This window comes from Chrysemys picta, chromosome 6 (assembly GCF_011386835.1).
Source record: "Chrysemys picta bellii isolate R12L10 chromosome 6, ASM1138683v2, whole genome shotgun sequence".
Lineage (NCBI taxonomy): Eukaryota > Metazoa > Chordata > Testudines > Emydidae > Chrysemys > Chrysemys picta.
Window position 1 is genome coordinate 38,518,990 of NC_088796.1, and position 23,234 is coordinate 38,542,223.

Below are 23,234 nucleotides of genomic sequence, written 5' to 3' on the forward strand. Positions count from 1 at the left end.
AGGATTGGGACCCCGTTGTGCTAGGCATTCTACAGCTAGAAAGAGACTGCCTTTCCGCAAAGTGTTTGCAACAGCTATCCTGTACTGACTCAGCTGTGATGTTGAGTTTTGACAGATTTTTATCTGGCTGCTCTTTCACTGCTTTAGTGTTAGAGATCTTTTCTGAACTGCTCTGTCAGGAAAGCTTACACAGTTCTTCCTTATTTTTTCTGGAATCTGTTGTAATGCATAATGACCTGAGGAAGTTACAGTAAGCATCTCTGCTGTGGAAACTTACATCCCATATTGAGCCCATTCTTAAACTCCACGTCTATCACAATGAGCTTACTACAGTAACACTTTAAAAATATCCCTCCTCCTCCTCCTTCTCTTGCATCCATCTTGAGTGTGTTATACAACTTAAAGAGGAATTCAGTGTATATTCTGGCTATTGCATGAACAACATGCTGTAAATGAATAACTTGCTCTAAACAAAAAGAAAAACATTAACTTTCAATTATTTGACAAACCTGAAAAGACTTACAACATACAGCCTGGTTTGTTCTATAAAGATAGGTATGCAGAAGAGAAGGGTGGAAATACAGCAGCATTTGGAAGATTTCTGGGGGTGCCTCCTTTTTTCCAGGAGCTGCTGAATACCATTTTTCATCAGTCATAAGCACACCATTGACTTTAGCTAAGGGAAAATGACATATCCCATTATTAGGAATTGGAATGGGAGTTACTGTTTGCTTTTAAGCAGACTATAACAGATTTCCTGACCGAAGGTCGGTGTTTTTAACAATATTAGTATTATGCATACTTAAACTTGTAGGCAAAATTTTGTGCTAAATAATTAGTCTCTTAAGAACACCATCTTGACTTACTGTAATAGCAAAGGGTTACTTGTGGTTGGATTAGCCTAAATACCTTTATTGCTCAACAAAATATGAATGCTGGTATTTTATTAGTACTTTTCCCCCACACCCCCTCAGTGGGAGTTGAATCAGGCCCTTCATCAAGAGAATGGGAGACATTCAAAGCTGAGACCATTCTGAGAGTCAATCAGGAAATTATTTCTGGGGTTTTCCCTCCTCTACATCACTTACCTTCCCTCTTCAAGATTAGTGTGTGTTTCTTTCATAATATTCATAGTCTCCTTTAGACTCAGAAACAAGACACACCTAAGATTACTCTCAAATATTGGTCTTGAATGATACGGCATCTTTTAAAAGCAATTGAGAGAAATCCACCCCACTGATTTTTTTTTTAAACTGTCTGATTTCAGCTACTAAATGGATCTATCTTCAGACTTTTTTCTCACTTTTAAAACCTGTTATTACTTTTTTTGTTTCTGTTCACATTTCAGCTTAAATAGGGTTACCATAATCCAGCAAGCAAAAAAGAGGACGGGAGGAGCCCTGCCCCTGTCCTGCCCTAGCCCTGCCCCATCCTGCCCTAGCCCCGCCCCTGCCCCTCCCACTTCCCCCCCTCAGAACCCCCTACCTAACCCTCCCCCCACTCCTTGTCCCCTGACTGCCCCCTCCTGAGACCCTCCCCCATCCTAAGTGGCCCCCTAGGACTCTACCCCCTACCTGTACCCTGACTGCCCCAACCCTTATCCACACCTCTACCCCCAGACAGACCCCTGGGACTCCCACGCCCCATCCAACCACTCTCCACCCCCTGACAGCCCCCCCCCCAAACTCCCAACCCATCTAAACCCCTCTGCTCCCTGTCCCCTGACTGCTCCAATCCCTCTCCCCACTCCTGCCCCCTGACAGGCCCCCCTCCAGAAGTCCCAAACACCCCCCCCCCCCACTCCTTGTCCCCTGACTGCTCCCTCCTGGGACCCCTGCTCCTAACTGCCCTCCAGAACCCCACCCCCTACCTAAGCCTCCCTGTTCCTTGTCCCCTAACTGCCCCCTCCTAAGACCCCCCCCAAATGCCCCCCAGGACCCTACCCCCTACCTGTACCCTGACTGCCCAAAACCTTATCCACATCTCCCCCCCAGAAAGCCCCCCCAGAACTCCCGACCCCCCCCCGTCTTTTGACTGCCTCCTCCAGAACCTCCCTGCCCCTTCTCCGACCCCCTGGCCCCCTTGTTGTTGGCCTTTCTTCACCTAATGTCTGGTGAACTTGCTCAGGAACTGCCTGAGCCGCTTGTCCGCACGCTGGGCAGCAGTCGGGGAGGAGCTCCAGACAGCTGGAGCCGATCTGCGAATGCAGGGAGGGAGGGAGTGATTTCTGCTGCAGGGGGGAGGAGGAGGACGTGCTCTCTCTGGCTGAGTGTCGCAGCCCCATGTAAGTGGCACCACCCGGCCGGCTGCACTGTTAGCCGCGCGTGCTCTGCATGGGGGGGGGGGGGGGAAGTCCGAACATTTACAAATTCCCCCCGGATGCTATTTTTAGCTTAAAAAGCCGGACATGTCCGGGGGAATCCGGACAAATGGTAACCCTCGCTTAAAAATTGACTTTTCATAGAGGGAGAGGTGATGGCTTGCTTGGTTAGGGGGTATTTACTTGTGTCTGAAAGTGGGCTGCAGACCCACTGGCTCTTCACTTCAAGAAAGATTACCTGGTAAATAGAACTGTAACTCATAGGCCTGAAATAGGGAGAACATTTTCAGTTATCATTAGGAAAGTAAACAGCAACTTTCCTAAAAATATTCCCCATATTGTCTGTTTGTCAGGCAAACCATTTTCTAAGATATTTAGGGCTGCTGACAGTGGTAAAAATATTATCCTTTATTTAATAACACTAACTTTTTTTCCTTGTCATGTTACTTTAAGGATATTTTAACGAGAGCAAGATTTTTAGTTTGCGTTCAATTGATCATGCTGCTTTTTCTGCACTTGCAGTCATTGTCCTTTATTTGTGATATTGCAAACAGTTGCTGTGGTAGTTATTGGCGTTTTACAAATATGTTGTGTGATGTGAAAACTAAGACGCAAGAGATGACAAAACCACTTTATTCTTGGGTTATGATGAGGGAAGCAAAAAAAACAAAATATTATTCATTGGTAGGTATATCTCCAAACAAAGTTCTCCTTTGTTTGTTTCTTATAGTTTATTACAAGATGTTCAATCCAGTGAGGTTTTTAAGGATGCAATATTAGTTTTACCTGTTCCCATGTCACACAAAAAAACAACAAAAAACCTTTACCAAGAAACCAGTCTGGAGATCTAGAGATGATCTGATACTGCCATCCAGAAGACCAAGGTTTGACTTCCATACTTAGGCCTTGTCTATACTTGAACGTTTTGCTGCTTTAACTTTGCTAGCAAATCCCACCTCATGGAGACACAGTATAAAACTGCGTCTGCTGCTTATAGTTTATTCCTGTTTGCCAAAGAGATATAAGTTATACTGGTAAACTGCATCTACTCTCTGGCTTTTACTGGCATGACAATGTCAGTTAAAAAGTAATCACAGCTCACATTGACATTGCCATGCCACATCTACACTACAAACTTCAGTTGACACAAGTTTTATGTTGGCATTTGGCCGCTGCGGTTAGCTTATCGCTTGTGTACATGCATACTTTGCTGTTTGTCTCAGCACTATGCATACTTACCAGGTGTGCTTGTGTCAGTGTAAAGTGCAATGCACCGGAATATGTATCCCAGTATGCCCCGTGCTGCTGTCCAGCACAATTCCTTTTGGGAAATTTTAGCCGTGTGTTGTGGGGTAGAAATGACTCACAAATCCCACAAGCCTGCATAGCACTTTTTTGGGTCTGCCATCTCTAACAGAAGCCTGCAGCCTGTAGAGCTTTGCACTATTCTCATGACCATTGCAAGTATAAGACACATGTTGCTCCTATATTTGCAGACCCACAGGAAGAACCGCAATAACAGGGGATGTGACTCTTTGTTTGAGGACAGATTGCTAAGGGACAGAGAGAAAAACAATTCAAGGTTGTTGATGACATTTATGGAGCACCTACAGACAGTTGAGTGCCGAGCAGTGGCTGCAGAACTTCTGGATGTAAAAGGTCACATTCCTAGATTTGTGTGTCAACCTTGCCCCAGCCCTCAGGGCAGGGACACCAGAATGAGAGCTGCACTGAGAGTGAGGAAGTGAGTGACTATCACACTCTGAAAGCTTGCAATGCCGGATTGCTTCCAGTCAGTGGGAAATCATTCTGGTGTTGGAAAATCCATGTTGGGGGCCATTGTCATGTAAGTGTATAGGGTCATTCATGGTCTCCTGCAATGTGCAGGACATAGTGAATGGAATTTTGCAGCAATGCAGTTCCCAAACAGTAGTGTGTTGATAGACAGCATGCATATCCCTATTTCAGCACCAGCCCACCTTACAACAGAATATATCATCAGAAAGGGCTATTTTTCTATGGTTATGCAAGTGTTGGTGAATCACCAGGGATGCTTCAATGATAAGAGTTGGCTGGCCAGGAAAGGTGCCTGATGTTTGTATCTTTAAGAACACAGGACTGTTCAGAAAGCTGCAAGCAGAGACATTCTTTCTTAACTGGAGGATTATCACTGGCAACATTGAAATGCTAATAGTGATTCTGTGGGACCCAGCCTGTTCCTTGTTCCCATAGCTCATGATGCCCTGTGCGGGACACCTCAAGATTCAGCTACTGTCTCAGCAGGTGCAGAATGAAGTTTAATATACTTTCCGTAGATTGAAGGGATGCTGGCAGTGTTTACTAACAAGATTGGATCTCAGTGAGAAAAATATCTCAATGCTTTTAGCTACTTGTTGTGTCCTGCATAATATCTGTGGGCCAAATGGGGAAAAGCTGCCAAAACACTCTTCTCTTATTCCCATAAAAACTTTTAATGAGAAAAGCTTATTTGCTCTTCAGCTTTGGAGCGCCTCTCCACAGCACCACTTCCCAGCCCCAGCCATGGTGAGTATGGCCTACCAGGAGCAAGAGGGGGGAAGAAATGTCAGTTGCATAAAACAATAAAATTTCAGTCCCTATTCCATGGGAAAAGGTACAGGGCAATGGCACTGAATATTGCACTATGTATTGGGGGTGGGTGGTGGTGGTGGTTGTTTTTAGCTGACATCTCACTCCTGAGGGCCACAAAGGCACAGAGAGCATGGCTGCTACTGGTGTCCTGAAGCCGTCTGGGCCCGATTGGTGCTATCTTGTTTATTGCAGTGGTGCCAGCCGAACTCATTGCGGAGTGGCATGGGGAAGTGTCCTACCATGATAAAGAAATTAGGCAGCCATTTCTAGAAAACTTCAGGAGAGAATTGCAGAATATCTCCATGAAAGTTTCATTGAGATCTAAGAGGATGCAAAGAACATCCCTATGTACAAAAACAAAGTGTGCCGCCTGCTCTCCCCCGCCCCCCCCTAGCAGTTACCAACTTCATCTCTGCTTGTTATACTTCTACCTCTTCTTGTAGGAGTAAAACAACAAAGTCAATACCTGTCTTATTAACTTGGAGATGGGCCAGGCACCATCTTTAAATTTGAAGACTAAGGAAAAACACTTGCATGCGCTTACCCAAGGCTTCTTCCTTTTCATTGGTCTCATCAGTGTTCGACTGGCAGAACTGGATATTCTGTGGCAGAGGCTCGAACAGGTCCTGGCTCGTGGCATAGCTGGATCCCCACCACAATCTCCCCCCTCTACTCTGCTGTCCATGGCAGGGCTCTAAATCTTGGCCTCTTCTCAGGTATCCACAATGGTCTGTGGGGTGCTAATGGGGTCTCTACCAAGTATGGCATGAAGCTTGTAAAAGCCTGCGGCTGAGCACCAGATCAATTTGTGGTATGCCTGCTGCAGTTCATTCGTTTTCACATGGCACTGCTGCTGATCCCTGTCATACCCCTTTACATGCATCCTCCATGTAGTCTTTTTGTAGATGGCCACATTTCAGTGGCTGGTGTGTAATTGGGCCTGTACAGCCTCTTCTTTCTGCAGGCCCAGGCGGTCCAGTATGTCCTGTCAAGACAGGAGCGCATCTAGTGCATGGTGGCGACACTGCCAGTTGGGCAGTTGCACACGACAAGAGAGAGCTCCTTGGTGTGCTTGTCAAAGTGGGCAATAGGGAAGAGCCAGCACAAAAATATGTGGAGGGTTTTTTTTTGTTTTGTTTTTTTTTTAAAGGGGAAGGTGGCTTCCTTTGCCATAACCCCTGGGCAGTGCAGTTCACAATTGTGACCAGAGCAGTCCCTGTCATAGGGAAGGGACATTGTGGGACAGCTGTTGGAGGACTGTTAGGGATGATGTGGGTCATGGAGTGTCTACATTCACACTGTATCGACATCAGTAGGTTGACTGTGGCTCAATACCATTTGGAGAAGTGGCTTTGCTGCATCACTGTAATGGGGCACTCACCTGGAGACAAATTTGAGTGTAGACACATGTACAAATAAATCAATGGAAGGCGACTGACATTGACCTAACTTGGTAGTGTAGATCAGGCCTATGTCTCTTGTTCTCCAGGCTGAGAGCAGTACCGAGGAAGCTGCTCTCCTTCCTCAATGGTGACTGCCGTGGCTGATGTGGGAGTGGTTACAAAAGTCATACTTTTTACCCAGAAGATAAGGAGTGGAACTTGAAAGAATCCTAGAGGGTGCGTACGCACAAGGTATGGTTCTGAGAAGAATGTGAAAGCCTTATTGGATGTGAGGATTCAGAGCAATGACAAATCTGGTGTGTGCACATCTGTAGAAAACAGCATTTTAACTTAGTCTAGAAATAAGAATTCTTTTTGGATGTTGTGCTAAAATTTTATCAACAGCTTTTAGTAAAGTCATTGATAAGTCATGGCAAACTTCCTTTTATTAAAGGCTGTGATTTAAAAATATGTGTTTTTTTTCTGAGTTTCATTGCAAGTAACAAAAATCAGACCCTTGCTCTGTAAACCAAGGTCACTTTTTTAAACAGAAATGCTATAATCAGAGTTGCATCACTGCGTTTTAGAGGAGGGTGAAAGCCCCTGTAATGCACGTAGGCAATTGTACAATTCTCAAGCCTGGAGGTCTGAGGGGACAGACTTTGAGGAAAGTCTTGGTAAAAATTTAGTCACCAGCCACATTTTGCATACACCTGGCTTTCTGTATGAGGTGGGAAAACCTCATGATGCTGGAGTATGATGCTTGCTTGAGGTCCACTGATGTAGTCGTTGTGTTAATGTTGTTATTGAGCTGCCATGCTCACTTGCAAAAAAGCTTTAGGATGAACTTTCAAGCTATTAATGAAGTGTGCATGTGATGCTATCTACTGTTGTAATCCACCCTCTTCCTGGCATGTAAAAATTCCAAACATGTTAAATCATAACTCTTTTTTCTTTATATTTTCTGTGACAAAACTCCATCTTTAGTGCGTGTTGGGTGCAGTTCAGTAGCGATGCAAAACTTACTCTAGACGATACGTACTTTTAAGACATAAACTACCCCAGACTGAATATTTGTAGCATACAACAAACACCTTATGTGCTGCTGCTTAACCTTCCTTTCTCTCCAAGTTACCTTTATATCAGCATGTTCAAGATACTATGGCTGGAAGTAGTTTCCATTTTAAACCACAACTTTCTCTGGTTTATAAATCGTCCATTTAAATTAGCTCCAGGTGGAGTGTTGGCATACAAGTCTTTAACTTGGAATTAAATTTGTTTCTTTTAGGGTATATTAAAGTTCACACAATTTAGTTTAGGAAATGTCTTTGTACTCTTTAATTTAAAACCATTTCCACCTTAAAAGAGTAAATTGGACAGATGGTGAATATGGTCTAAACTCTTGCTTGCCCTGGAAAAAATAATAATCAGTCAGTTACTGCGTTTTGAAAAATGGATAATGGAAACTCAAGAACTATTTTCCATAAGGATTTGTAGTGGTTTGAGAGGGGTGGTGAGGCAAAAGCTTACTTGTCATGTGCTTTTAGTCCACACAGTAGTAATGAATGTGCCAAGAGATACAGTATTCATGTCTTATCTGGCAGACCAATCTGCTAATTCCATTTTAAATGATCATTTGAGATGAATGGTATGATTCTGATAAACCCACTTTAAAATTGTGTAAGAGAGGATTCTCCACATTGGGCTCTCTAGAGAAAATCCCTATTTCTCAGCTCAGGCTCATTTAAATTCTTCTTTGCCTTTACTGTTACTTTTTCTCTCAAGAAGGGCCTATTAATAAGTAACTGCAGTGCACATCTACTATCGCCCTCCTCTACCATTTCATTCATCTTCAGAAGTGTGTGCAGGGATTTAGCCATACATCTTCTGTTTACCTTTATGGGAGCCATATAGGTAATCCTTGTTCGCTACTTGGAAACATTTAGGGGGTTAACAGATCAATTTTAAGAAAAGGCTGTGTTGTCCAAATGCTGTTGCTGGTACACTTCATTTCAGTTTTAAGATAATGAATGCATATTGGATGCAGTGTGATAGTGTTCTCTGGAGGCACATTACAGCAAGCTATTCAAAATCACTTTTTAATCTTTAGGATATTTCAGTAATCCAGTTCTGACATTCTTATATTTTCTAGAAAGAATAAACTACGCCCAGTGGTGATCTCTGGTTGTATTTTAATCAAAGGTTTCTGGTAACTGTATAAACCAGGCGAGTGAAGTTTAGAATGGTTTATGCCATCAAAATTCTCCATTGTAAAGATGTATTTTTAATTTGTATAATTCAGGTGTAGTTTTTTTTTCTTATAATTGGACTTAAAGAGTAGCTCTCCTCTCTGAAAAGGGGGTTTAAACTAGACATGTTTTTAAAAGGAAAGTGTACTTAAAATTATGATATTTTAGCCTATGTCATTTATAAATAAGTGTGAATATGGGGCTCAAAAGTTAAATAACCAGTGATTACCTGAGAGCCAATATTCTTCCACAAACTATTATAATGGAAAGCCAGTGTATCTGATTGTATGTCATCAATTAGTGCATCCTTGCCCACTTGGAACAGGCTTTTAATTTTAGATGTTTTCTTTTTTGCCCGGACTGATACCAATTTAAATGACTGCAGCGCTGAGCTATAGTATATTGTGCACGTAGAATTTTCAAAGCTTTTACATTCTAAATTGATTAGATTTTAAAATAAATAAATAAAACGTCACCAAATTTCTTCCCCGTCTCCCTGTCTTTATCTAGAATCCCACTATATCCTTGAGCAACAGAAAAGTAAAAACCCATCATAGACTTGAACATACCCATTCAAACATACTTTTATTTTCTACAAATTTATTTTCATAAACACAGAATATCAAATTTGAGTACATCAGAGGATACTTGAGTATAATATGGCAGTGGAAATTATTTTCAAATTTTTAGTTTGGAGTGAGGCATCATCTGAAACTGTGTTTACTACAGTCCTGTGTTTTATAAGGATGTGTTAGGTAAGAGTATATGATACTAACAGTTATAATCTGCCTGCTGAAAGATACAAAGTAATTTTGCAGTGATTGCTTCAAATTTTCATAGTAATGGCCCTTCATGGCACAGTTGTCTTTTAGAAATATAGCACCTGAAAACGTCAGTAATTTAACATCACTGTTTTTCTGCAGTCAAATAGCTCCTTGTTTGTCAATGTTTGTCTTTGAATGAATGTTTAAACAGAAGTGAAATTACATAGCAAACGAGCCACATTTGACATGTATCTAAATGCTTTAATGGACTTCCTAGGCACACTTTTCAAAAACATAAGACTCTTGCAGATTGCAAAATGTCAGGATGGCTTTAACTATTGGTCCTATGCTATTGTTAAAGATATTAAAACAATTAATTGATTTAGTTGGGGATTGGTCCTGCTTTGAGCAGGGGGTTGGACTAGATGACCTCCTGAGGTCCCTTCCAACTCTGATATTCTATGATTCAGCCACTGAAGGGAAAAGGTGAAATAAACTATTTATTGGAGCAAGTATGTGTGCAATGAATGTAGACTTCTTTGCTTCATACCCTTTTGTCAACAGATTGATAAATGGGCTAACAAATATCAATGATACTATTATAGTTTCTGTATTGTATTTTCTAAATACATCGCTTCCTCGATATAACACGAATTCGGATATAACGCGGTAAAGCAGTGCTCCGGGGGGGGCCTGCGCACTCCAGTGGATCAAAGCAAGTTCAATATAACACAGTTTCACCTATAACACGGCTAGATTTTTTTGGCTCCCGAGGACAGCGTTCTATCGAGGTAGAGGTGTAGATGTAAATAAACATTTAACATCAGAGAAGATATGAAATATTTTTTTTTAAAGAGAAGATTCAAATTGCAACTTTAGAAGCAAGTACTGTGAAGAAGTATTACAGGTTTGTAGCAGTGGAGGCTTTCCATTCATCTGGGGCTCAACAGGCAGTGAAATGTCAATAACTTTGAGTTCCACTGGGAGTAACTGTTCCTTGGTCTCCTCCAAGGAGTATGGAGAGCTCTCCGCCTGTCAGGCGATACATTACTGCAAATGAAAAGTTGTTGTAGCTCTTCCTTCCTCTACAAGCATAGCAAGTCTATTTACTTCTGTTACAAACTGTCAATTAGATTTTAGTACTCTGAGTTCAATGTAGGATATTGAATGGCTAGTTTTTAAAAGGGTGAACCTGCACAGGAGGGGAAAATGGAGCAGTAAAATCATTTCACTGTTCTGCATTGCTGTGGGAGACTCATTCAAAAGGTAATACAGAGCAACAGTTGATAAATTTGTTACAGCCTAACTGTACTTCTGAGATAGATCTTGCTGTGTGTGAACTTTTTTAGACCATGTATATTCAACTTCATCCATTTGCTGTTAATGTACAAAGAGAAAAGAGGGGAAAATATTGCTTAATAACTTAAACACTAGTATGGCTGATTAGGAACTTCTGTATTTTAGGCTGCAATAAAATGTGATAGTCTTCTTTGTTTAATCCTGCTGTCATCCTACAAGTGTAATGTATTACTGTGTTACCATTGTTCAGACCAGAATCTTATTACTAATGTTAGCATTTACAGACTTTTACTGGAAAAAATTTTTATGATGTCCTAAAGAAATTCCTTTTCTATGTCCAACATGAGTAGGAATTTAAATATTGTTTTTTATTTTTAATTCAAATATTTCTCAAGAGACCTTTGCCTTCCCAAAAAAACACTAACTGTTTAAATTTGAGATTAATTATAGATTGTTAAAAGTCAAACTGATAACATTGGGCAAGATCATTTGTAGCACAAGTTTTTCCAAACAGCCCTGCAGACCATTTTACACTGGATCTTATTCCTGTTGACATTGATGGGAGTTTTGCAGTTGATGTCAGCAGGAGTAGGATGGTATCCCTTAAGCCTAATCTGCAGCACCATTAGTATTCAAATTCTAGGTATTTTCTAAGTACATAGATGCAGACTAGAAATAGCTCCAAAGTAGATGGGGAACTTGATAAAAGAAGAATCTCTCTCTATAAAAGCGGCTGAGCTGACCTGATTTGTATTCATCTGTGGTAAAGGAACACATTGTTTAAATACAGTATTTGAAACTGACTAATTCTTAACCATTACATTAAAGTAATATGTCCTGAATGTTTTTTAAAATCTTAAAAAAAAAAAAAAAAAAAAGTTAGGGAGTTTTCTACTCCCCTTCTGTATTTAAGTGCTTTGGGTGGACCTGAGAGCAACAACACAAAACCTATTTGAGGCTTGCTCTTGCTCCTGTCCCTTTCTTTTCCATGCATGTTCTAGCTTACTGTCTCTTCAATTTCAGTGTTAGCTCTGCTACTGCTGTAACTGGCAAACATTGTCCTGGAAAGCCTGGGTTAGAGTGTGCATGTGACACTGAGGAAGGTATCAGACTAATGGAACTGAATGTAACCCAAACAGTGATGCTGACTATGCAAAGTGATGTCAAATGTACAGTGTAAACAAATGGAAAAAATAGGGAGTGTTTCTTCTAATCTCTCAGTTCTCGTAATTTGAAGGGTTTCTTGTAACAACTGTAAGCACAACATTGTTGGCCAGCGTCATGATTTTTCCAGTTGACGTAGTATCCCACTAACAATATTTATTTCAAGAATGTTTGAAATCCGTTTTTAAAATTTGTTTTAAACAGTATTTGATACTCTTACTCAGCTATAATAAATGTATATGGTAGTAACTTTTTCTAGTGCTCATGCTGATGTATGGCATTTGATATTCAAAATATCCCAGTGTCTTGGAGAAAATTTACTGAGCCAAATTTACTGTTTACATAAATGGGTTAATTCCATTATAATAGAGTCCCACCTTTTGCTTATGCTGTTGATGAATTCGTCTTGTTGCACATAAGACTCATTTCCATGCTTCTAAACAAAATAAAACAAACTAAAGTACAGCATAAAGAAATAATGAAGATAAAATATTAACAGATTTAAAAATCATGTTTTCATGAGGGAAAAACAAAGATGGGTTGAGCACAGACTCACAGAAATACAACCTTTGTAATAATGAAATACTGATGCAACAGGCAACTCGGGGATGGATGGGAACTTGCTATAAATATCTATTGAAGCAAATAATTTTTTCCCCATACAAGACTGACCAGTTGCTTTGCCCCTTTCCTCCACCACAGTACAGAGGAAAGTGAGTTCATAATGCAAACTACTAAGCATTTGAATGTTAATTCTAGCACAGAATTAGAAGGATAGCTTTTCATATATTTTAGTAACTGTAGCATTTTCCATCTCCAAAGTGCAGTGCAAACATTAACTAATTTTACCACATCATCCCTGGGAGGGTAAGCATTAACTCCATCTTACTGATGATAAAATGAAGACAGAAAGGTTAAGTGACTGGCATAGAAAGTCGGTGGTAGAACGGAAATTAGGACTCCAGAGTTTCTGATGACAAGGGCATGTGCTCCATATAATTGGAGAGCACCTCTCTCACTTACCAATAGAATGTTAAAACTTGCTAGTAGATGCGGTCTGTACCTGTGGAGTTCAAAAAAATTACTGCTGTAAGAATTTTCAAGGTTACTGGGGAGGCTTGTCACTGGTGTGATCAGGCTCAACTCTTTCATTCTATATGTCTTTTGCCAGAGTGAATGTTTTGTTGATTACCAAGCTTTTATGAACATTTATACAAAGGGGAGTAAATGCTTGTTGAAAAGCTTTTTGACTGCATCAGTAGGCTTTCTTGGATATGAAAAAGGCATTTAGAACACAATCAAGAACTTATTTTGTATATGTAGCCATGAAAGCTGGATTTTTTTTTTTTTTTAAAGATGCATTGCATTTCTCAAAAGTAGATAATTGCTTTTCTTTGTTTAAAAAGAAAAAGTACTTGACAGTGAGATTATAGCATTTTACTGAATAATGTAAGGTCTCTTGTTTTCTTGCACAGGTTTCCACTTGAGCGGCACGGTGACAGATCCTGCAATGCAATCGGAGCCAGAAACTGTTTGCAAGGTAGCTATCAGCTTTGATCGTTGCAAGATTACCTCAGTGACCTGTAGCTGTGGAAACAAGGACATATTTTACTGTGCCCACGTTGTCGCACTCTCTTTATACCGGATCCGCAAGCCAGATCAGGTCAAACTGCATCTTCCCATTTCAGAGACACTCTTTCAAATGAACAGAGACCAACTACAAAAGTTTGTACAGTATTTGATCACAATGCACCACACAGAAGTTTTGCCAACAGCTCAGAAATTAGCAGATGAAATTCTTTCTCAGAATTCAGAAATCAATCAAGTCCATGGTAAGTTTAGCAACTGCTTTTCCTTGTCTTCCCTTTGTTCACATGATGTAGTTTCTTCATCCTTTTTTTTTTTTTTTTTTTTTTTTTTTTTTGTATGGAGTTGAGAAAATCAGGTAATGTATGTAAATGTGGATCATTATTCTACCATTACTTTAAGATGGCTTGAAAAAAACCTGCTAGTTTGCAAGAGAAACCATGTATAAGCAATGCGAGTGATTTATATTGCAATATCTTATAACGAATGTAGCAATGTAGTTTGATCCATATTACAATTACAAATTTGTTTTTCTGCTCTTCTTTCTACAGCCATCTTATTAAGAATACCTGTTTTGCAGTAAACGTACTGAATATATTTTTGATAGTTTCTCTTTACTGTTAATCTTTGAAATTCTGCTTATCCATAGCTTCATTTCAAAGGCGCTTTTAAAAGAAGCAGAAAAGCGTACAATCATTAATATTTTTTCTTTAATTTAAATTAAGTTGTCTATGGTCCTTTTGTTTGGGTTTTGTTCTGCATTGGAGTCAGGAGAGGAAATGGGAAAGGATAATGTATTAAAGATATAAGGCCAATTGGCAAAAAACTGTTCTAGCCTCGCCATTGCAGGAACATTAACTGCAGTTGTTTGGTGAGAAAGCATATTTGACTTACTTTGTTCATTAAAGTGCCATTTGGTTTTGTTCTGCTATAGTGCCCAGTATGTAGTAAGGACTTTCCAAATATTTGAGGATTGGCCCCTACTCATAGGAGCTTTCAATCCAAGGACAAACAAGTACACAAATGTCAGAGGAAAAGGAATAAGAATGGGCAATTTGTATGTACAAGTCAACTTGATTCACTGTAGGCAGCACAGCACAAGTGGATCTTCCATGTTTGCATTTTGGTCCACCTGAGAGGGCCTTCCAGATGGGAGCCACACAGAAGAAGGCACAGTGGGGATTGTTTAAGAATCAGATTGAAAGGTGAAGTTGGGAGCAATGGTGGAGTGGAGAAGATTGGGGGACAACATGATGCTTGACAAGGCAGGATAACTAGGGTGGGAGGAATGATCGAGGAATATGAGTTTAGTGGCAACATTTTGTCTGGGCTGCGGGGGAGGCTAGAGGAGAGGATTAATCAAAACTGAATATAATGAGAACCTGAAACGAGAGAGTTGGCTGTGAAGGTGGAAAAAATAAAGGACTGTGGTGTTTTTTTTTTTTTTAAAGATGAGGAAGAAGCAGAAGGATTTGGAAATAGCATTAATGGGTGGGGCAAGGGATTGGAAGAGTGAAAAATAATGCCCAAGTTGTGGGTTAGAGTGACATGGAGCTTGGTGGGATAGCCTATAGTGATAGATGCTGAAAGGAGGAGAGAGGTCAGAGAGCTAAGAGGACAGCTGGGAGAAGAGCAGCAAGCATCTTAAAGTCCTAGGAGGTTATGATGTTGAAGAGGAGAAGCTCCACAGTAATAACAAAAGCAGTATAGGGGTCAGAGGATGAAGCTAGAGTAGAGAGAACTGGGATGCTGTATAAAATGAAAATTGTAATTATACTAATCCTGGATACATTGGCCTAGAAAAACCAGCCACTTCATTCAGTTTGAAGTAGGGCTCCCTTCCGGTTGGTAGTATTTAACTTCTAACATGCCTTTAAATGTTTATTTTAAAACTGATATTGAAACCAAAACAATAAAAACAAAAGAAAACAAAGGTTGTAAAGCACTAAACAAGCTTTTGAAAGTGTTCATTTAAGCGTATGGGTAGGATGGGTTAAGAGTATCTACAAAACTAAAATGTTTGTCAGCTTGTGTGCATTGCAATTACATTTGCCTGTAAACTATAGCAATAAGCCTATTTTAATTGCCAATATAATTATCTAGTAATCAAACAGTGGCAGGAATATACAAATAGGAAATCCAACTTCAAATCCAAACAAGCCAAACCCATGATCCACTAGACCCTGTTAAATGGTTTACAAGAAAAGGGACCTGTACATCAGAAAAGGGTTTAAAAAAATAAAACAAAACAACGTCTCTGATTTTTAAGACGATATATCCATTTTAACTTGGTAAATAAGTTTCTGTTAAGAGAAAGGCCTGGTCCCCACTAAGTTCCCACTTCGGACTAAGGTATGCAAATTCAGCTATGTTAATAACGTAGCTGAATTCGAAGTACCTTAGTCCGAACTTACGGTCCAGACGCGGCAGGGAGGCTCCCCCGTCGATGCCGCGTACTCCTCTCGCCGAGCTGGAGTACCAGCGTCGACGGCGAGCACTTCCGGGATCGATCCCAGAACATCGATTGTCTGCCGCCGGACCCTCCGGTAAGTGTAGACGTACCCAAAGTAGAACTTTCTAATACACAGCAAGTAAAGAGTATTCCAGCTGCACATATGCTCAAATCCAGAGAATTTTAATTGGTCTTTACTCAAATTTTTATGTTGAAAAATAAAAAAACCTGTTCCACAAAACCTATTAAACAATTAGTTTTGAGTTCTAACAGTGTTGCTGTACATAAGGGTAAGATCACTATCCAATCTGCCACATCCCCTTTGCCCTTAAAATGAACTTAGCTAGTTCCCAAAACAAACTTTTTTTTTTATAGCAGGTGTGATATATATACTCTGTTTCTAATGCAAAGCCATGTTTCCTGCATTTGTATTGCTAAGGATAGTTTACTAACATCATTATATACATGGACTTCACTGGTCACCTTTGTATTAAGTTAACTGTTTACAGATGAATGCTGCTGAAGACTGTTTAGAGCACCAATTGCAGAAGTTGCCTCCAAATCTGATTATGGCATGTCTTTAAAGTGCCATGCTGAACCTCTTAGTAAATGGAGCGTGATCTTGGGGTGACATGGTCAGAACATTTGAGCCAGGAAGATAATTTTGGCAGACACACTTTGAATGGATCTGTAGGGGACAGCATAGGTATCAAAGATAAAGAAGAGGCTTCAGTAGTCAAGACAAGGGAGGAGTTGCCTGGAGAAGAGATTGAATTTTGGAAGTCTAAAGGGGGAAGAAGGAGCAAAATGTGGACATGGCTTGGGTATGTGGATCTGTAGAGAGCAGAGTTAATGCCAAGGGTACAGTTATGGGTTTTTTTTTGTCAAGTGTCATAATCTAAGTGTTACCTATCTGACAAGCTCCCATTTGCTTAGTGGCTGACACTGGGGATTGAATTGGGGACTTCTTAAGGCACAAGTCCCTACAGCTTGAGCCAAAGAGACACGCTCTGTAGCAGAAGGCTGTAACAGACTTGTCTGTTGCAGTTTGGGCACAAGGGAGAGCACATAACACGCTAACCAATGGGTTACCTGAGCATTGGCTGGGGTCAGTACCAGGTTGTAAGGCCTTAAAGGAACACGTAGGGTAGTGCTGATGGTTCAGTAAGTGGCTCCTTCTTGGTCAGTATTGCTCCAAACCTATAAAACTGGTTTGTGAGATCATTGTGCTGTTTGAGATACTAGCCTTTTAAAATGAGGCCAAATCTATGCTAGGCATGCTTTGCTGCTATAGGTATACCAGCAAAGTGCTCTTGGTGTGGATGCATCTCATACGAGCAACACTGCTGGTTCTAGCGTGCCTACCCTTTCAAGCTAAATCAGCAAAAGTCCAGTTTTGATTGTGTCTACACTATGGGCTTTTGCTGCCACAGCTAGCTGTATGGGTCGCAAATCACACCTCTGACCAACATAGTAATGCTGGCAAAATTTGTAGTGTAGACATTGCCTAGAATGTAGAACTGAGGTCCAAGTTCTTGTATACCTGCCAACTCTTGCTCTTTTTTGGAAGTACTGAGTGAGAAAACAAATATTTTGCTAACAAATAGGAACTTCCCCTCTCTTGGATAAGCACAATTAACATGTTAATACTGCTGTCCCAGTTGGCTTCATCTGCAGAACTATATAGGGTTTAGCTGTAACTTCCAAATGGATTTCCTGTCCTAAATCATGTAGGACAATTTTTTCTAGGTCTAGATCAGGGGTCGGCAACGTTTGGCACGCGGCTCACCAGGGTAAGTAACCTGGCGGGCCGGGCCAGTTTATTTACCTGCTGACGCGGCAGGTTCGGCCGATCGCGGCCCCCACTGGCCACGGTTCATGTCCCAGGCCAATGGGGGCAGCGAGAAGCGGTGCGGGTGAGGGATGTGCTGGCCACAGCTTCCCGCCGCCCCCATTGGCCCACGAACTGTGGCCAATGGGGGCCGTGATAGGCCGAACCTGCCGCGTCAGCAGATAAATAAACTGTCCCAGCCTGCCAGGGTGCTTACCCTGGCGAGCCACATGCCAAACGTTGCCGACCCCTGGTCTAGATGATATATACCCAAGAGTTCTGAAGTATCTTATCAATTTAAATGGCTAGGAAAAATCATGCAATGTCATTAAGAAACTTGATTGCACCAAAGGATTGGAGGGTAGCACATGTTGCACCTGTGTTTTATAAAAGACTCTCTTAAAGATCCAGAGAATTACAGATCAGTAAGCTATAATACCTTATAAATTGGTTCAAACTCTAACAATAAACTGAAAAAATCCACACACCTGGAAAACTATATGGGTAGGGTCTAAGCAGATTGGCCAGACACAACTTTCCTTTGTAGAAACCAATGTGATAGAATTCTTTGAATGTATGAAGTGGTGGATAAAAGAGAACCTGTTAACTAAGAGACTAATTTGTAGTGTTGTGGTAACAGCTATAAACACTAAGTAGTCCGGGGTGAGGGATAAAATATTATCCTGCATAAGAAACTGGCTAAAAGACAGAAAACAGAGAGTGGTTATTTTTCATCATAGGGAAGCAGAATGCTAACTGCAGGGTGACTTGAGGTTTCATATTAGAACTGGTGTTTTACTGTGTTGTTTAATGATCTGGAAGTAAGCAGTGTGGTGGCAAAAACTGGAGAAGACAAAAAATTATTTAGGTTAGTCAAAACCAGAGAAGATTCTGAGGAACTCCAGAGAGGCCACGTGAATGGGAGAGACAATGGCTGATGAAACTCAGTGTTGATAAATACAAACTAATATGTGTTAAAAGGAAACTTGAACTATTCATACAGATTCCATGGTTCAAAATTAACAGCAGTGACTCAGGAAAAGAAGTTGAGCATCATTGTGGACAGCTCAATGAAGATCTCAGTTCAGTGTGCAGTTATAGCTTAAAAAAGCAAGTAAAATGCTAGGATGCATAAGGAATGGGATGGAGAATGATACAGAAAACATTATCCCATTGTGCAAATTAGTGGTTTGCCTTCATCTGGAGTACTGTCTGCAATACTGATTAATTCTGCAATATCCTTTTTGAGATGCAGTAGAGGAGATTCAGAGAAGGGTATGAAGAATGAAGAGGACCATGGAAAAAATCTCATATGAAGAGACTGAAAATATTTGGCCTGTGTATTTTAGAAAGGAAACTAATAACAGGACACATGATAAATGTATACAAAATAATGCATGGTCTAGAGAAGGTAGTTTAGGAGTTTCTGTTCTATGAGACAGGGAGCACTAGAACAAGGGGACACTTAATGATTATTGAAAGGTGTCCAGTTCTAAACTGATAAAAGCATATGCTAATTCACACAACTAGACTGTAGAATTCATTGCCACAGGGTGTTGCTGAGGCCAAGAATTTAGCAAGATTTTGAGTGATTAGACATGTATAGATAACACGAATATCCAGTTATAATAGTTAATGTGAGGAAAGTGTTTTGGAAGATGTATGTAACCATGCTTCTGGGCAGTTTTTTAAGACTATATTGAGGGTTAGGGTAACATTTGTGTGTAATCCACATCTGCCTACTATGACGTTTCTTGCAACTTCTTCTGAAGCATCTGGTGCTGGCCACACTCAGATATTGAGCTAGATGGATCACAGATGTGATCCAATGTGGCAATTCCTGTATTGCTGTGCTACTGTGTACTGTTAAATAGGCACAAGTGTTCCTCCCAAAAAGGTGTTTGAAATTTATTGGCAAATGAAGTGCTTCAGGCATAAGTTTGAAGCATTTAGGGATCAAAGGCATAATGTAATTGTGACTGTTAATTTGACCATGTGTTGATTTTTATGTAATTCAAATAGTGCCTCTAAAGTAATTCAGTTTAATTCTGACTACACTTATAGAAGTTAATTACCATGCTGTTGTGTCGGTAACGGTACAGAATCACTGCACTCTGATAGGCTGAAACAATTCCATTTTTGCTTACTACAAATTAAAGCATGCTCTTATTTGAAATTTTATTTCCATGCCCTCATCCCCTCCTCTTAATGCTGGATGACACTTCAAGCTTTAAATCAGGGATTGGCACCGGTAAGCACCCTGGTGGGCCGGGTTGGTTTGTTTACCTGCCGCGTCCGCAGGTTTGGCCGATCGCGGCTCCCACTGGCTACGGTTTGCTGTTCCAGGCCAATGGGGGCGGCGGGAAGCAGCAGCCAGCACAACCCTCGCTCCCATTGGCCTGGAGCAGCGAACTGCGGCCAGTGGGAGCTGCGATCAGCTGAACCTGCAGACAGGTTCACAGGCCGAACCGCGGCAGGTAAACAAACCGGCCCGGCCCACCAGTGTGCTTACCCTGGCAAGCTGCATGCCAGAGGTTGCCGATCCCTGGTTTAAATGATCTACAGTTAATTTTATAAATATTTTTACAAATTTAAATGTAGATGTGAAGAGTACTAAAGTATGGCTTGAATAAGTGGTTTGCATAGGTTTGACTGAAGATAGAAACGTTGTTCAGGAATGGGGGAATTGTACATAGATACTGTTTGTATTTTAAAACATAGATACTGTTTGTATTTTAACCAGATTTGATAGATGGTAGTTCCTGAGTAGTCTGCACTATACAGGCTTCCTTTTTTCCTGTGCCAGAGTCTAGAAAGTCACAACCCTGGTAAATGCAGGTTTGAAAGAGAAGTCTAAGCTCCTTGTTTCATTCTCTTTCAAATATTGTTCTTTTAGAGTGAAATTTCTACACTTGCAGCATTCTGTTCAAAGGTTAAATGTAATTCAAAAGCTCAAGCCAAGTTGTCTGAGATGTTTTAAGCAATGTCAACAAGAAAAATGTCTTTTAATAGACTTCAGAAATTTAAATTAAATTAAAAATAAAAATGATTCTTCAGCTCAGGACTTGAAAATGGGTTAGTTTTTTAAAAAGTAGCTTTTCATTGTCCTAATAGTCTGTGTAGACAAGCACCTTTCTGAAATAATTTGGTTCATGGATATCGTAACAAATGTTTGCAAAAGACATAGTGGCCATGCACGATATTTTTAAATATATAAACATTTTGCTTTTAAGCCATAGAAGCACAAATTAAAAATGTATATCCTTATTCATATACTGAACATGTTTGTGTATACATAAATTTAAAAATGGCCATAAGTGCATTAAATAAAATATATTTTAAAGACCAGTCATGACAGATAAGTTAACTAATCCTGAGGTGAGGAGGGAACAAATATATGGGAGTGTCTAAACTGACACCATTTAATTACAGGTTTTTAAAATATTTCATATAATTAGATAGTGCTTTTCACTTTCAAAGCTCAAACGTATGCTAATTAATCCTCATGACGCCTCTGAAGCACATAAGTAATATTTATCCCCAATTTACAAATAGGGAAAGGGAGTTGGTATTGGTGCTAGGATTAAACTCAAGAATTTCTCGCTTTCAATTCTATGCTCCTTCCAACAACAAACCATACTTCATTAGAGATTTAGAACTGTGCATTCAGGAGTCGCATTGAGTCATAAGAGAAGCATTCTCTTGAAAATGAGCCTTTACCTTTTTTTGACATGCAACCATGCCAATGGTTGTCTGGGCCTTCAGCTATCATAGGCAGGTGTACAGCTGCCTTTGTAATGTAACCCCCCTTTCCTCCCTGGGGACAAGCAACACTCACCTGTGCGCCTGGGCTCCTGATGATGTTGACAGAACAAGAGATCCTGGTATCCCAGTGGTGATGTTGGATAGGTGGGAATCCTCTATCCCCTACTCTGCTGCAGTCCTTTTACTTGTAAAGGAAATTAAAATTGGCAGTGCATCCACCTGGCTGGGCCTTGTACACACTCAATGGGAGCCTCCAGGAATAAACCTATTCTAATCTGTGCAATGGGTCTAACTAAAAAATACCAATTATAAACAATATACACCCAGTATACATTTAGATGAAGGTTAACCTACCTTTACTTAACAACTTAAGGAAACATGGTATAACAGACTGAGATTGAATGACACTACTAATTTAAGTCAGCGAGGGTGGCACTTTCATCAATCCATTAAAAATACACTTTACAGTAGTAAATGAAACTTCTCTAACTTGCATTAAAACTGCCACCATTTAACCCACGCCTGAGTGGACACTCCTCTGGATTTCAGCGTTCTAAACACTTGAGGCTGAAGACACTTTGTTGGTCCAGTGAATCAGTCCAGCCAAGGCAGCAAGGGACAGAACAGTTCTAATTTGGGATCATTTCAAGCTGCACACCCCTTCTGAAGATTGGAGTTGTTTTAATCAAGTGTCAGCAAACCTGGATTCTGGTTTGATGAGAAGACCGCTCTGCTCTGCTCTTCTCAGACTCAGACATCCCTTTAAAGGCTTTACTGTGCTCCTTCCCTTGCAAGTACTTGCCCAAACAGGGGTGGTGGTTACTTGCACTGCCTTCACTGCAGATCCACCTCAGTTAGCGCTGGGCACAGCAACAGTCTCTGCCCTGCATCCAGTGGAGCCACCAATAGTCTGAGGCTTCCTGCTTGCTCAGAGCCCCAGCAGATTTTCAGTAGTAGCTTCTGGCTTCCTAGCAGCAGTTGAGCAGCAGCTCCTGGTATGGACAAAGCTCCGCAAAAGCAATCTCATTACCTCTCCAAAATAGAGCCCGTCATATGCTCTCCCTAGAAGAGGAACTCTTTTCCCCCCACCCCCTCCCAAGGCATCATGGGAGTTGTGGACTCTGAGGCTGGATTAGTGCTCAGGATCTTCCCAATTGGAACACTCTCAATTGAGTTCAAAAGCCCCTGTAGTAAAGGGTGCCTACAATAAGCAAAAGGAACCACGTTCTTTGTCTTTAAAGCAGTAGCAGAAACTGAGTTTAACTACTACCCTGGCTAATAAAAATATCCTATCTATTGCTCTGATGAGGGGAGGAGACACTGGACCTATAAAATGTTTATTATGAGTGAATGTAGTACTCTTGAAAAGTAACCAGTTGAGTGCCCTGGAGAAAAATCTTCTGTTTATCCACAGCACAGGGGTGGCATGGGTAATGGCAACTCAGGTCCCCATACTGCACTACCACTGTGCCTCAACCCTGACCAGCAAGGACTAATTCGTCAGGTGAGAAGGTAGCTTAGAATGGCCATGCCCATTCAGACATTGGCCTCCATGCCTCTTTAGTCCATGACCATTGACTAAGACCGCCACCAGGGTTATTGGAAAAACTAGTGAGTTATAACTGTAAACTCTGTGTTTTGGGGAGACACCCTGTTGCCAAACAGACAATAAATACACATAAGGAAATTCCTTTAACTTTTTTTCTAACTAAGAAAAGGAAGGAGCCAGACCATACTTAGCATAACATGTGCAGCTTTCTGAGAGAGGAGGCTCCAGGCACTGGATGAAGTCTCTGTACTACTAGGCTGAG

General features: G+C 40.8%; 1 protein-coding gene across 4 annotated transcripts in view; it reads left to right on the plus strand.

Moving 5' to 3' along the window:
* The window catches only part of ZSWIM6 (zinc finger SWIM-type containing 6), a 162,680-nt gene that overhangs the window by 77,120 nt on the left and 62,326 nt on the right, over positions 1–23,234 (plus strand). For 3 of the 4 annotated variants that reach the window (XM_005281038.4, XM_008174488.4, XM_005281040.4), the window contains exon 2: positions 13,264–13,620. In XM_005281038.4, coding sequence (XP_005281095.1) covers positions 13,264–13,620 — 357 coding nt within the window. Of the gene's footprint in view, positions 1–6,546; positions 6,565–13,263; positions 13,621–23,234 lie in introns of those variants that run through there. The other variant, XM_065599012.1, reaches the window with a different exon arrangement.